The sequence below is a fragment of the Neodiprion fabricii genome, chromosome 5 (genome assembly GCF_021155785.1).
Source record: "Neodiprion fabricii isolate iyNeoFabr1 chromosome 5, iyNeoFabr1.1, whole genome shotgun sequence".
Taxonomy (NCBI): Eukaryota; Metazoa; Arthropoda; class Insecta; order Hymenoptera; family Diprionidae; genus Neodiprion; species Neodiprion fabricii.
The window spans coordinates 15,454,167-15,470,664 of record NC_060243.1 but is presented as its reverse complement, the minus strand read 5'-3'; the positions used below and the strand labels follow the sequence as shown (position 1 = coordinate 15,470,664).

General features: G+C 38.6%; 1 protein-coding gene across 2 annotated transcripts in view; it reads right to left on the bottom strand.

Annotated features, from left to right (window-relative positions):
• Nucleotides 1–839: 839 nt before the first annotated feature.
• The window catches only part of LOC124182978 (tRNA-uridine aminocarboxypropyltransferase 2), a 60,011-nt gene continuing 44,352 nt past the window's right edge, over nucleotides 840–16,498 (bottom strand). Inside the window, exons 3-5 of one of the 2 annotated variants that reach the window (XM_046570870.1) lie at nucleotides 7,992–8,172; nucleotides 5,070–5,272; nucleotides 840–1,358 (exon numbers count right to left, since the gene is read on the bottom strand). In XM_046570870.1, coding sequence (XP_046426826.1) covers nucleotides 1,232–1,358; nucleotides 5,070–5,272; nucleotides 7,992–8,172 — 511 coding nt within the window. In that variant the 3' untranslated portion in view covers nucleotides 840–1,231. The remainder of the gene's footprint in view (nucleotides 1,359–5,069; nucleotides 5,273–7,991; nucleotides 8,173–16,498) is intronic. The other variant, XM_046570869.1, reaches the window with a different exon arrangement.

The following is a 16,498-nucleotide window of genomic DNA, read 5'->3' as shown; positions in this document are numbered from 1 at the left end:
GTCAACGTCACTAGGTCATTGATAATAAATGTAAATTCCTGAACCTCAAGTTCACGTGCTTTCAGTGGCACCTTCGGCGAATTTCAGATTAGACTTTTCTTTATACATGTTGCAAAAATAGCATGTGTTACACATGCCATTGACTGAATGCATATGTAGGGCGTCCCGATTTGAAAGATACAATACGTTTTCATCCCACCTAATGGTTCAATTGGAAAATGTGTCCTACAAAAGTTGTATGGTTCAGAAGGGGATACATGAAGAATTTTTTTCATGCGGTCCACCATCATATTTTTTTTTATAAAGTGAATAGTTCGTGAGTTACAACAAACAATCAAATTTTGCAAAACACGAGGAGGTGGATTCAAAGGATTGTCGTTGGAATTGCTCTGTACGCATTAGTAAGTCTATTCATTATGTCTTAACCTCCCCGTGTCTTGCAGAATTCGATTTTTTGTTGTACCTCACGAACATTCACTTTATAAAAAAATTTCATGAGAAAGTTGTACATTTTCTAATAAAGAATATTTGAGTTGAAGTAAAAATATATGATTCCATTTTAAAAAATGGTCCATCCTCCACAGCATTGTCAGTTATGATGCTGGGCTGCATGGAAGAAATTCTTTGTGTGCATTTCTGAACCATACCAATTTTGTATGACACATTTTCCACTTGAACTATTAGGTCGGCTGCAAGCATGATGCGTGTTTTAAATTGGGACATCTTATACATATATGTCTTCAGTCAACGCACATGCGGATATGCGTCGTCTGACTCGAGCAATAGCATCGCTTGTTTCGGCTCCTCCTGCGTTCACACGGGTAGTTGTGCCATTGCAGCTCAAGCCTTCTGGTGTAAACGCAGCACTCGTCTTCACACAGCTACATATTCGCTGAAAATTACCCACTATTTGCATTTTTAATACAATGCACCATTTTTTTCCAAGGAATGATAAAGCCAGCAACTTAAGTTCGGAACTTCCCACAAAATCTATAGGAAAAAAAGTGCACCATGAGTTCACGTTTTATTCAATCATTTCGAGAATTTCTGATGCCAAATCTATCACAAAATCCCCGAGACATCTCGTCAATTTTCTGCTTAATTCAAGCAGATCTTTCACTGGGCACGAATATAGCTCCTACTCCGCTTTTTTATCATGATAATTTTTATTCTCTCCAGGCACATGTTCAAGCTGAACTTAATCTAAGTAACCTAACCTAACCTAAGCTCTCTAACTAACTTCAGGTAGAACACGCAATTGTTTAGCTAGCCTCTTTCCAATCAGCTTAGGATATGTATTTTGTTTTATTCTCCACTCTTTGCTTTGATGTGTTACAGCTCCATTCTGCAGTTGAAATCTGCAACATACAATAAAAGTGGTTCAGATTCTCGAACTTGTTTATAAGGTGCACTGTATTATTATGCATACAGAGTGATTATCTATCGACAGAATGATCTGTCGACTGCTATAGTTTGACGCGTATGCGTTAAAATCATAGACATATAAGAATGTCAATGGTTAATATTCAAGAGCAGTTGTTTGTCAGGGTAACCAACAGTCACAAATTCAGATGACAGGCATACAAGGAGATGGTGGGGTAGTCGGGTCTCAGAATATCTCCATACTTACCATGGAGGAAGGTTACTTATTAACTATTAAGTGCACAAAGCCATCGAACTAGATAGCGAAGAATAGCCGAGAAAAACGCATTTCTAAAATATAAAGTGACTTAAATGTACTGAACGTTTTCATGGGTGCGAATGAGTTCGTAGCTCAACAGCGAGACTCGATCCCGCGACCTAACAGTTACTAGGCAAGCACGTTACCAAGTAAGCTACGAAATCATTCGCACCCATAAAAACGTTGACGGGGTATATACAACCTTATAGATTCCTTAGTTTTCCGAAGTTGAAGTTAACCTAATTAACATAAGGAAACATTAAGTCAACACAAGCATAAAATCGTTAACGTCTGTGGTTACGCCGCGGGAGAGGTATTCACAGAACGAGCTTATCACAGCCACCGGGCAACGAAATTGGGACGGAAGAGGGGCGAGAACACCAGAATCTTCTTAACAACCGAAAATCGGGCAGTCTTGAGTTTGTCGAGCTCTTGAGCGGTTACTCTTCGGTGCTTATAACTGAAGCCAACTGAATAAACTTGCCGCTGACTAATTGTAAGCTGCTGACTAATATCGTTGCTTTATTTGCCTTCCCTAACCCCCTGGTATTTCTCTTAACAATATTATATCGGAATGTATTTGCTATATACACCTTTGCGTACGCCTACGGATATCCACAGATGAAGGTGTGCTAACAAGAAAATAGGTAGGGTTGAGATTGAATAAATGCATTTTTTCTCGTACGTGCAAGCAAAGTGGAGCTTAGCGTAGCAGTTTAGCGGGACGAAAGTGGTCAGTTCCATCTTAGAGTTGTAAAGATAAGTTCGCGCATGTGCAGTTTGGGATTGCTGCTCTTTCGTCCACAGGGAGAAGAAATTGGTCACTCACGTCTCGCAAAACTGCCACGCAAGTCACTGAAATATAATGAAGGCGTTGTCCCATGGTTCGGAATGCGTTCCGTACGGAAATCTAGTCACTTCTAAATGCATCAATCAGAAGTGTTCCAGCTTCACTCGTACTAGGTTGCTTTTCTTGGGATGTTCCATGATCTGGAATCTTTACCAGCGAAACGATCGCTTGCAAATCGCAACCGTTGCTTTACTGCCATCCAATTTGATTTATCGTCTATTCAAAAGGCGCTTTGCCTATAGTATTTTATCAATTAAACAAAGAATAAATGAAAATGAATTGAGTCACAGCCGGCGCTATGCTATGCTCTGCTCCGAAATTGACGTGAGTCAGTTAGGCGCTATGCCACGGGTCTGCTGACCGGTGTGTCCGAAGCAGTCGTATTTATACCAATGTCCTGCGGCAGGGACCACGTTCAGAAGACGAAAAGATTAGTCACGGTGTATAGTTCATATGTCGGTGTGGTCAGACGTTATGTTGATTGCTTGATCCACTAGTTTGAACGGTCGAACGCTTGGCAAGATACATATATAAGTTTATACATTACGTCAAATATAGCGGAAAGTTTACGAATTTGATTATTTCCATTTAGTTTTTGGAATAATTATACCTATACTGACAAGACCTAATGACGGATTCATCTTCTCTAACCTCGATTTGATTACGCTCTTGTTACGCACACAAAGATGCATCTCACGGATGCACTCTTCCGTTGACAGTACGTAATTTGATCCTATGCATATGGAACGGAACGCCCGAAAAGCCTCTGATTGGTGCTGAAGAGTAATTAGATTTCCGTACGGAATGAATTCCGGACCATGGGACAGCGGCTTAATAACACTAGAGCGCTCACTACGGTGGTAAGGGTTTCGGAGAAAGAGATATAGCTTGGAAGTAAAGTGCTATCTCTTAACTAGGTATTACGCATACGAGGAACAGTCTAAGTAAAAATATAATGTTACTAATTTACAAAAGAAAATATATGCTATAGGGGCACTGATCTTCGGTGTACAAGCTTGTCTGTACCGGTGCAAGAAAGACAGCCCTTCACTTCTGAGCTATCTCTCTCTCTCCGGAAAGCCAGCCGTATACCGAGCCATGCCGTGAGCTTGCCAGTATATTATTATATTTCAGTGCCCAAAGCTCCATTACTTTTCATTCGCTTGTTATAACTATCGTGTGTGACTCGGGCCAAAAGTTGGCAATTGCAACTGCGTGCGCTAAGTTTCGCCGGAGGCTATTTTGACGCGGAAACAATTCGGCATGGGAATGTTTCCTCGGATGTTTCGGTGCAGGAACAGTTGGGCGCGAGGACTCTTCCTAGGTAGCCGACTGCTTCGTGCTTACGAAAAAACAATAATAATTCATTGGGAAATTCCGCACGTGTTCCATAAATATGGGAATTGCAGAGAAAGTTCACGCACCTATCTTTACAATACTTGGATGAAATTGGCTACTTTCCACCTGCTGAACTGCTATGCAAAACCCGACTTTTCATGCACATACGATAAAAAGTAAATATTCCAGTAAGGATGATGTGTTGTGGTTTCGGTTATGCCTCTGTCATACGGAGGCTGAACTTATTCTATCCTTTGGGACGCGACAGTCACCTCTCGCATTTCCGTAAGGGATGGTGTGGTGTGGTTTTAATTATGCCCCTGTCGTAGAAAGACCTAACTTATCCCAATATCCAGGTTGCAATAGTCACCATCAGCATGTTGGAATTTTCCAAAAATCACAACTTTTAGACGATACTATGCTTGGGGGTAAAAAAAAATTGTTTAACTTTTAATTTGAACCAGTATTCATGCAGAACCAGTCCTTCGGTCTCCCCCAACAATATACCGAAGGAAAATGTTCTATAAACAAATATTCTGTAGAAAAATATTCTATCGGCTCCACGAATCAGACTGCGCGAAAACGTCGCTGCGTCAAATCATCCCAGCGACAACACGTCGCCGCGCTGAATCGTCTCCGCGCTGAAACATCTTGCCCCTAAAATCCTGCTCCTATCGCAACTCGTGTTATTGCTGTCCTCGCTTCGCTTACGTGCAAATTTCACACTGGTCGCAATCGCCAACTTTCGTCCCTTGTCACACAATATACTAAAAACTATCCGCCGATGTTCATTTAATTAGCCTGTTCTTTTATGCATCTGAAACACCTGGTGGTATTTGAATTGATAAACAAAACAATGGAATCTGTGCGAATTTCGACAATGCATAATTTCGTCATCTTAAAATTCAGCAATTCATTCAAGTTTGGAAATTTATTTAAATATATGGTTTTTGACCACGTGTTGTAGTTGTATTTCACGGATTTTCGGGACTGTAATATTTAAGGGTGAGGAACTTTCCGTTATTCTAGTGGTAACGAATAGTGTCATGAGGCGTTATGCTGGGCATCATTTTCCAACAATATAAAACCCGGAAAAACAGTCGTACGATATCTCATTTTGCTCTTAAGTAATAACGAAAATTTTCTCACCCATAGACCTTATTATCTCCAAAAATTTGTGAAATACGGAAACATATTTACCGGCACAGGTATTGAAGCGGACGTAGAAGTTCATCCTTCAGCTGGGAGTTTCCCTCTAAAATAGAAAGTGCAAAGGTACCCGTTTCCAATGTAGATAAGCATCCTTCGGTTGGTTGAGTTCGTATTACATATTCGCTGGTGGGTAACCCAACAAGTTTGCAGGAGCGTATAGAGTAAAGCATTGGACTACCATGGAACATTGCCTAAAATCATTCAAAAGTATTCAAAGAAAACCGGACCCTCTGTTCAAAACTCAACACCTAGCTGTAATATTATGCGTGAGATCCTATTGCTGTAATATATTGAGTTCGATCGGTGGTTACATTTTCTCCTTAAATTTTTGAGGTTGAAATTGGTAACATTACGTGACGAAACATTCATTAAAAATCACTTATTCGCTACTTCAAATTGACTTTAGAGGTGTCAAGTTTTCAGAATGTCAGATATGATTTAGGTTGTTAACGTTCGCTCAGTTTCACAATGCTTCAGATACTCCTAAAATTGCGGAATAACGATTTTCCCTAAAAGTGCATTGTGAATGTTACGAATTTCAATCTCATATGAAAGCCAAAGGAGGACAAGTATAGTAAAAAGCCATTTGCGTATATCTTCACGATATTTTATAGATGACTAGGTATTGTTTAAAATACTCAGGTCATGAAAGGAACAGACCTCACTCGCGATTCGTTTTCGATGAGAAAAAAAAAAAAATAGAATCATATTTTCCTCAAGATTCACTTACCGCTTTGGTTAAACATATAATATATTATTGAGGGAGTCAACAGCTTTCATAGGCACAATGGACAGATTTTTAGTTCAATAAATTTATGAGAAAAAATTTTTTTCATGTAGTGGTTTGGTTTTTTTTTTCACTGTAATACTTTTCGAGCAAAATTATGAAACTAGTATTTTAACATTCCTTACAGATTTCTGAAGAACTCGTACTTCTTCCCAAATTTTTGTGACTGTACGCCGTGGTTGAAAAAAAAATTATGGCCATTTTTTTTCTAGAAAAAATAAATTATTAAACAAGATTCAGCCTTATTCTCGCTAATTGTACTTTCATTTTGATGTGAGTAATGTACTAAAATAATTCACTTACTTTAGAAGTACTGCTTACTTTTGTAGTTAGACTTATTTTCAGAATCTAACAATAAGTATTCTAATAGTACCTACTTGTCCATAAAATATCATTAATATATTTGCAAAAGGCATTTTTACTCCACTTTTCTCTCTATGTCCATTGGCATTATTTCAATGAGTTTCTCGGTGTCTTCAGATCAATTGTTTGCGAAAAAAAAACCCAAACATTACGTTTCGGCCCAAATTTAGGGGACCCTCCTCAGAACTATTTATTACCACTGAAAAAAATAAAATAAACAAAAATTGTACAGCTATAATTAAGATTGTAATTAATTAAGCAGTTAAACAGTGACCTTATTGTAGAATATCGGGACAGACCGAAGTACACAAAAAGAAAGGAAGCTAACAAAAGGAAAAGGAAAGAGAACTTACAATGAATTACATAGAAAACAGCAAAATAGCCGAAATTTGAGTCAATCCGTTACACAGTAGAAAAAAACCAAGGAATCGCTGAGTCGTCATCTATGATAAGGTAAAGCTATTAAGTGCTATGGTTCAGATAAAAGTGAAGAAAAACTTACCAAACAAAGGAAGGAATTGAAAATTCATATGTTATCCGGTTCTTTCGGGACGATGATAATAAGTAAACCACGATCGCAAATGAGAAAAAACTAGTAGCAGTGACAGGAAATAGATGCTCACAGTGAGGAAAATGGCGAACAAAGAAGACCATGGAAAGATTACTAGGATGACGACACAGTAAGATGACAACTTACAAAGTAAAGCAAGACAATCAGTAACTAGGAGGAAGCATGGACTAGAGATGTCATGGCGCTGGCATCCACCTTTTTAAGTTAGGTACCTCTATCACGAAAAGAAGAGACTCACTACTTATTCATAATCAAACTGTAATAAATGTTACTAAGATTGTCAATATCAGATCTTAGATTGACGGTGTTGCAATTTCTGATAATACTACACATTTCTAAAATCAATCTTTTCCTATAATCATTCTCGGGGTGGAGGACACTAACTTCTGTAAAATTAAAATTATGATTATTATCTATTCTGTGCTTTTTCAGGGCTGTTTGTTTATCCGTATCCGAGAAAATGTTTCGTTTATGTTCATTAATCCTTGTTTTTAAATGTCTACTTGTTTGTTCTATAAAACATTTATTGCAATCAGCGCAAGGAATTCTGTAGACTAGTTTTGAACTTTTTTCAATCGGAATTTGATCTTTCGGTAGAACAAACAACCCTGACAAAGCATAGAATAGATATGTAGTCAAGGCGGCTAGGTGGTCTAGTGGAGTAAGGCTCCGGCAAAGCATCTCTAGACACCAGATTCGATTCCGGGCTCCGTCGTGAATTTGTCAAATCACCAAAAATTTCCGAATTTGCATTCTCTAGCATTTTTCTTTTCACTAAAATAGGTATCACGTATTTTCATATCATTGCATAGATGGCCGGATCCGTCTTACGTGGCTTTTAACAAGTAGTGAAATACACTTGTAAACATGTCACATACATATAAAGATCTATACTTGTGCTTCTTGAGACGAATTTCATGATATATAGAATAGATAGTGATCATAATTTTGATTTTACAGTTCTGCGGAGGACCTCCCACACTAGGGCCGAAACGTAATGTTTGGATTTTTTTTGTCGTAAACAATTGATCTGAGAACACCGAGAAACTTTGTCATAAATCCCAACGGTCGAGAACTTTCTTCATTGTTTGAATGACTTCGAAGTGGCACCTATATGTTGACACCATAATTCTAGAATAGTTGGTAAATTCCTTTGTCAGACCAGAGTAAGCCAATGACGAAAAGTTACCTTAGCTTGCGGCCATGTTCCGTCAAGTATAACCAGATTGTAAGGTTTTTGACCATTGATTCCTACAGGATCCAGCGTGTCGAGGGCCACAGAGTCATTAGTTGGGTAGAGCATAACTGTATTTGGATCTTTCAAAATGTCTGCCAATCCTTCGTGATGAGGAAGTGGAAATTTTTTACCCCTAAATAATGAGAAATATGGCGATGATTCGTCGTCAATTTAATGATTATCTTAAACATCAATTTTGAACGCGACTGTATAATAGTTACTAACTTGAATTTAACGGAAGAATGAAACAAATAGCTATTTTGACATTTTAGGATTAGTTTAAACTAGGTGTGTTTCATAATATGAGTATAGGTATTTTGCTTTGTTGTGGTTTACACAATTGCATACAATTCTGAAGTTTGGAAATAACGATCGCGGCTAAAATTTTATGGTTACTTTAATGGTACTAGCGCCAATTTCATTATTGAGTTGCGCTTTAGCGTAATTGAGAATTACAGACACGATTTAGTAAATCTGTATTCGAAAGGATGCATAGTCAGTCTTTATCAACTGTATTGAAGATCAACTATTTCAGCTGTTATAGGCACCTATGCATTAGACACGATAAAATAATAGCACGGAGGATTACAAAGGACTGAAATCTTTACCGGGGATCAAGTAAACCTACGATTCCAAAAAATTTGACAATTCACTGCGCTGTTGTAAGCGAAGACCCTCCATTTTCACCGACTTGGTATAGAATTCGAGCGCGAGTACAAGTAGAGCCGCAAGTAGCCAAATTTATCATCATTCTTCCGACAAAACAAATATTTATACCGAAAAAATGTCTCCTTTCGGCGAATGCCTCATGTTTACGAGCTTTTAATCTTAAATACCAGAGCGCACTCAAGAAACCGCTTCTCCTTCTCTTCTCTCAGATAAACATGTCGCAAAAAGAATCACTTGGGCGCATGAAAATTTTGATCGTGATTGGGAGGATGTAATTTTTTCCGATGAAGCCTCTTTTTGGGCACAAAGTACCATCAAAAGAGCTTGGTCTTCCCCCACAAACAGAATTCTCCAGCGGACCGTAAAACACCCAATGAATCAAGCGAACTAGTTATAGAAAATATACGCGATGCTACCTCTTTATTTCGATCTCCACGCATCATCAAACCCTTACTCTTTTGCGAACCTTCTAGGATTAAAATTAATGAACTTTCTCTATCTCTAAGCACGGTGTAGTAAAAGTGACGATTGATTGCTGCGCTATTAGTTGTTATAACAATCATCGCGGTATTCACGAATGTCCGTTATATGTTTAACAGGCGTAATTGTATAACGGCCCGTTATAATCTTCTGTTCATTGTATCATTGTTCATCTTATGAAACATGTAAACAGCGTAAGTTTGACGGTCAAAAACAATAAAAACAGAAAATTATAACGGGCTGTTATACAATTACGCCCGTTAAACGTGTAACGAACATTCGTGAATACCGCAGTCAAAAATACCGAGGAAACTGTTATTTACTGTCTCTACGCGACAGGCCGATTCAAAAAGATTGGTTAATTTGTCTAAAACCGTCGGTTGAGATAAATACGGTCGATTTGGAACTATTGTTTACTTTGCGCACGGTCTCTATAATGTGATATATGTTCATGCATGCAAATCGAAGGATTGCGCGTCGCAACACTGTCAGTAAAACAATGGGAACCGTTTCAGTAACGGATGATTACATAAGTCGCTACTTTGTAAACCTCCGTGAACCGTAGCTAGCGCCACTCTGCATGCAATTCAAATTGAAACATCCAAAGAAAGTCGTACGCAACAATATTTCCAAGAAACGGATTCTTGTAATTTATAGACCACTAATGTTAGGAATACATTTTCTAGCATGATTCTCGCATAAAAAAGATAAGTTTTTAGGTAATTCCCTATTCGTTGCTTCTGATAATCTGAAAAATTGACTTTGTATAATTTCAATAAATCTGCACGTTTTCAGTCCGTTAGTATCCGAAAAACAGGGTTCTAGAAAAATTTCGGTTTGTCGGTATGTCAGTCTCTCCTGACAAACTTCCACAATGATCTCAAAAATGGCTGTATGAGAAACTCTAAAATTTATATGAGTTCATATGTAATGATGGGCACAAAAAATTGTTGTTCCATTTTTGAAATAAGAACTTCTTTGGCGGCGCTACCTCGAATGAGCAACAATTTTGTTGAACGTCGTACGTTCGTACGTCCGATAGCCCGCGGTGCGGGTAGGGGAAGCGGCGTAGTGGAGGGACAGGAGAGAGGTAGTAGTTCAGCGAGAGCAGTACTGTAAGCACTGATTTTTCTGAACATCTGTACGTTCGTAGGTCCAAACAGCTCGCGGTGCGGAAGTGGCAGCGACGTGGAGAGGGGACGGGACAAAGGCAGCAGTGCAGCGAGAGCAAGACTGTAAGGCGAGAGATAGAGGCTCCCCCTCTCTCACCCGCTCTGTCTCTTTCTGCTATATCTTTCTTGTAGCCGTGAGAAGAAGAAATAAGGGATGTTAACCCCCCATTTCAAAATTTTCGAATTTCGAGAGTTGTTCTGGTTTGCTCCGAAGTTGCTCTACATTGCTCCAGACGAGTATTTCGGCAAACCCAAAATTGAACAAATAAAAATAAAAAAATCATTTTTCACACTAGCCCCCCGTTTTTGAAAAATTGATTTTTTCGCGACTGCTCTAAGTTGCTCAAGTTGTTCCGAACATTGCTCCAGAACCGCAATGCTGTCAAATGAATAGTACTCAAACAAAAACCAAAACTCGACGGGGAGCTTAGCCTCCCATTTTTTAAAATAAAAATTTATAAAAATGATTTTGGACAGATGAAAACTTGCTCTGAGTTGCTCCAAAGCCGTAGGATTCTGAATCGAAAATTCGTCCCGGAAATGAGAGATCAACTTTTTATACTGGGAAATAATCGTGCGATCCGGGAATCGTTCTTGGGTCCACGAAAGCCTACCCGGGAACCAGAGTTGTGAATTACACATGACACTGCCTGATATGAAATGGATGAGTGCTCAATTACAAATACAATAAGTAACGTGCAATGGTTGGGTATTCCATTACAAATACAAAAAGTAACGTATAATGGATGAGTGCTACATTACAAATACAGGACGTAATGTGTAATGGATAAGTGCTCGATTACAAATAAAAAAGTAATGTTTAATGAATGTTTTATCCATTACAAATAAATAAAGTAATGCGTAATGGACGCGTGATCCATTGCAAATTTAAAAAAGTAATTTGCAATTGATAAGTGATCCGTTACAAATTGAATAATTGCTCCATCATCATTTCATTTCACTCACGAAAAGTATCTTCTGGCCAAATTCGTTTTTCTTCTGTTCAAAGATCAATACTTCACGCAGAAGAATAACGTGCAAATTAGAAATTGAATTTGTAATGGAGCACTCATCCATTACACATTCAAAAAAGTGATGTGCAATTGACAAGAGAACCATGACATATTACAAATGAGAAAAAAAAGGTAATTTGTAAAGGAGAGTATTCAATACTTTTCTATGTAAAATTTTCCATCGCCTTGCTACCTCTTAACGGTTGAATTTTGGAAAATGCTGAAATATGTGTTTTATTAATAGTGATGCATAGTGAGAAACTTGGTTTTCAAATGATAGCTTTCTCATATAGAAAACTGTGTCAGTTCAATAAAACAATGAAAATGCAATGCGCAAGTTTATAATTTGCACGTTTTTAGTCTGCGTGAAGTATTGATCTGTGAACAGAATAAAAACGAATTTGCCCAGAAGAAACTTTTCGTGAACGAAATGAAATGGTGGTGGAGCAATTATTCAATTTGTAACTGAATATTCTCCATTACAAATTACTTTTTCCGCATTTGTAATTTGCAATGGATCACTTATCAATTGCAAATAACTTTTTTCTCATTTGTAATTTGTAATGGATCATTTATCAATTGCAAATACCTTTTTTCTCATTTGTAATTTGTAATGGATCACTTATCAATTACAAATTACTTTTTTAAATTGGTAATGGATCACGCTTTCATGACGCATTACTTTATTTATTTGTAATGGATAAAGCATTCATTAAACATTACTTTTTTAGTTGTAATCGAGCACTTATCCATTACACATTACGTCCTGTATTTGTAATATAGCACTCATCCATTATACGTTACTTTTTGTATTTGTAATGGAGCACCCAGCCATTGCACGTTACTTGTTGTACTTGTAATTGAGCACTCATCCATTTCACATCAGGCAGTGTTATGTGTAATTCACAACTCTGGACCCCGGGTAGGCTTTCGTGGACCCCGGATTCCCGGATCACGCGATTATTTTTCTCAAAAGCAAATTTCCCAGTGTAAAAAGTTTTTTCGTCATTTCCATGACGAATTTTCGATTCAGAATCCTACGGCTTTGGAGCAATGCAGATCAAGTTTTCACGAATCCAAGATCAGTTTGAGAAAGTTTTATGTAATAAAATGGGGAGCTAAGCGCCCCGTCGAGTTTTGATTTTCATTTGAGCACTGTTCATTTGACAGCATTGTGGTTCTGGAGCAATGTTCGGAACAACTAGAGCAACTTAGAGCACCGCGAAAAAATCACTTTTTCAAAAACGGCGGGCTGGTGTGAAAAATGGTTTTTTCATTTTAATTTGTTCAATTTTGGGTCTGCTGAAATACTTTTCTGGAGCAATGTAGCGCAACTTTGGAGCAAACCAGAGCAACTCTTGAAATTCGAAAATTTTGAAAATGGGGGGATAACATCCCTTGTGAAAAGGAACGGCGGCTCGCTGATTACTGTCGCGCTCTCGCTCCCTGCGGCTCTGCGTGGCTGGCTGGAGTTGCGTTGCGCGCGCACGCAAACGCCGAGTTATTATATATATGCTAGTGAGCGTAACGGTCACCGAAGCACACGTGAATATTTGTTTTCGATCGATATAAACAAGTTCCATGGGTATTTTTTGAATACGTCGCAAATAAGTTCTCACTTCTGCGGTACGTCCGCGATGGACCCATTTTTTTTAACGTACGCTTCTGTCGAAAGTCAATAATTTCAATTTTCGACAAACTCTCGCGATGGTCTTGTAAACAGCTCAATGAAAACTCGGAAGTATACGTAACTTCATATTCAACGGATGAGCATAAAAAATTGCCATATCCTGTTTTCTTAGACCGTGTGCATATATTGAAAAGAATTCTTAAAAGCATACTCGACGAACTTCGACACAGTCCATATGACGTTTATAGAAAATTTTATGTGTGTTACTATGAACTGAATAAAATAATGCAATAAGCAAGGAAACCATTACATGAAAGAAGAGAATTTTAACGACAAATGTAGTGGGAGAAACTTGACATTTAAGTGGGGAAAAAATACGAAATCAGTAGACTTTGACAAAAAGTATTCTTTTGTGTGTATGGACAGGTAGTTACCTGCAAGAGTTTATTACTTATCGTTGTCTCCGGCAAATGTTTAAACAATTTCGTTGGAAAATCACAGAAAAGTAGAGTTGCCAATAACTCATTCAACTAGATGTTGATAAAAAACGTGTAGAAAGAAAAAAGAGAGCATTGGTAGTAATGTCAAATGAGAAAAGGTCCGTGAAATTTTAGATATGGTCAATACTGTAAGTGCTAGGGTTTTTTGATTTAATGATTGAAAACTCGGCTCTGAAGTAGTAGTGTAAAAATTCGTGATGCACGCGCACGCTTTTCGTCCAACTTGTTCTAACTTTTTTTCTATCTAACCGAATCGACAAAATCGACAGCAATATTGAAGATGAATATTAGAACTTGTACCAAAACCTGAAACAGACAGTAAAAGCCCGTTTTTTATATTGTTTACATATCTATATATGTACTGTAACCAGATATTTTTATATACTTGAGGGTAAGAACGATATAACGATAATTGGTTACCCTACGGCGCAGTCGCTAACCTAAATAATTAGATAGGGAGAGATACTAAGGGAGAAAGATACAATTGTTGGGCGCCAGACGCACATGCGTCAAAAATAGATAATTAGAGAAAAAGACAAAGGTAAAGGTAAAGGTAATAGATAAAGGTAAGGTCAGGTTCTACGACGGTTTTGCACAGTTCGCTCAGAGAGACAAGATAATGGTAGAGGGGCGGAGTCGAATCCAATAGATAAAATAAGAAACAGGTGAAGCAGGAATAATATCAAATATATTAAACAAGAAGCGATAAGTTTACTGACAAGCAAGTAGCGGAAGAGTTTGCGATACAAGTACGATATATGCGATAATTAACAATAGTTACAGCCAGAGAAAGGTTAAGCGAGAGAGTTAACAATTAACGGAACGTTTTCCGAATAAGCGGGAAATATGAGCAAGCTCGCGATATTAAAGGTAATGATTAACACGGTTTTATGACAGGTAGGCAGAACAGAAGAGATACACTGTACTTAAATTAAGCGGTAAGCAAATAAATCATAAAATGTGAGAAGCGATTATAACCACATGCGAAATACAATAATTGTAATAGTTATCACATTACCAGAATAATCAGAAATAGGCAGACAAGGAATTATGCACTACAAGGTAAATTCAAGCGATAGGTCAAATAGAAAATTATTATAAAATATAGATACTAAAAGATAATACGTAGTCTCTGGTTTGCGGTAAGTGCGAGAGAAAGAAAGATAATAGTCGGTACGATAAAAGGTAATTCAAGATAAGGCAAACAATATTCAAGGTAATTAATATGCAACGTACGGCAAACCCAATAGACTACGGACAACTACGATCAGCGATATTAGCGAAGAAAACAGTTAAAAAGATGTTATGCGATATGGCACAATACTCCAATGTCAAATAAACGACGAACGGGACCGCGCAGCGATATAAGATCGCTTCCGCGGTACTCTCACTAAGATGCGATAATCAACGATAATAGATAAAGAGACAGATAGAAACTAATCAGAGAAAATATAACAAAATAGTAATGCTCAGTAGCTAAGATAAAAATTGATCCTTTAACGGAACGCGCTGCTAGACAGCGATATTAGACATTCAAATATTCTAAAAGAGAAAGATAATAAGATAAAGCGATAGTCACTACAATGCGTAAGTAATAATCAACCAGTCGCGAAGTTACTTGCAATAAGACAGAGAAAGGGACAAGATAAGAGATAATAAGGTACGAGCCCAGGTGGCTCAAGCAGACCAACTGCAAGGTAAAGAGAAAAGATACGAGCCCAATTGGCTCAAGCAGACCAACTGCAAGGTAAAGAGAGAAAGAGATAAAGGTAAAGGTACGATATATTGCAAGTAATCTCGTGGCTTCACAAAATAGAAAAGGAACCTCACTTACGTAAAAGAAGATAGAACTGGTATAGAGAATGCGATAAGATAACGAGAACTAGTCACAGCGATAGCGGTAATGGTATTAGGTATAACAATAGCACGACTGTCAATGTCAGTAACTGAACGTAGAGTGATGAGATGAGCGATGATCCTGATTTTCATCGAGCTGGTGTCACGTGATTCTTCCCAAAATTTGCGGTATCTTAATTGGACCAGCTGGTCCCGTGGCCTGGTCCACGGATAGGCGGCGATAATCCCTCGCCGTTTGATGTTCTTTTCCCTCGACGACGGGTATCGAGGTATCAGGACGTCGGAAGGTGGTTAGAGATGTTTTCCTGCAGCTATGCGGTATCGTTGGTGAGAAGGGGTTGGGGTCGTACTGCTCAGGTATTGCGATATTGAGGTGTGCGGCAATGTTACGTCACCGGTCTCCTGGACTTGCGACAGACTGTAACTCACTCCTTGTTTTACTGGTACTCCCCGTTGTAGCTATTTCGTCGGCGCTGCATCCCGGCCCTCGCTCATGGAAGCCCTCATGCCGGAACGATCTGGTGGTGATGGCCCTCAACCCGGATCCCCACACTAGATCCACCAGATCCACGTGGTCAGCATATCATTAGCCTATTCCACGCCGCAGTCCTTCGATAAGACGGTTCGTTAAGAGAAAACCGTCTTCTATTGTATAGTCAACGACTTAGTAGATATTAGGGTCGGTTCAGCTCCAGGCTGATAAGTATCGTCGACGGGAGGCTTCATTGTGTTTTTGACGCACAGCCCTGTACGCCGCCTGACGATGCATCCGAGCGGTAGAAACATTCGTTCGTGGTTCGGCTCCTGGCCGATAAGTCTCAAATAGTTGGAGGTGCTGTTGTGCATCACGCACGACCCTTTTCGACAACTAGATAGGCATCCATCGGGAGTGGTTTCAGCGGTATTCGTTCGTCTGTAGTCGGTGGTGTTGATGTTGAGCTGGTACGTGACCCCTGTCAGGTAGTGTCCTGGTATCTTGACGTGAAGGTCTCGCGGATGGTTCTCGAAGAGCATTACAGAATTAGAAAATAGCATACAATTAGCTTAGTAAAGGGAAATCAACTTAAAGATAATTAGTCGTTCATTTTTGGAGTATTGGCCTCAGACGTGCTTTCGTTATTTTTAGCGATATTTGTAC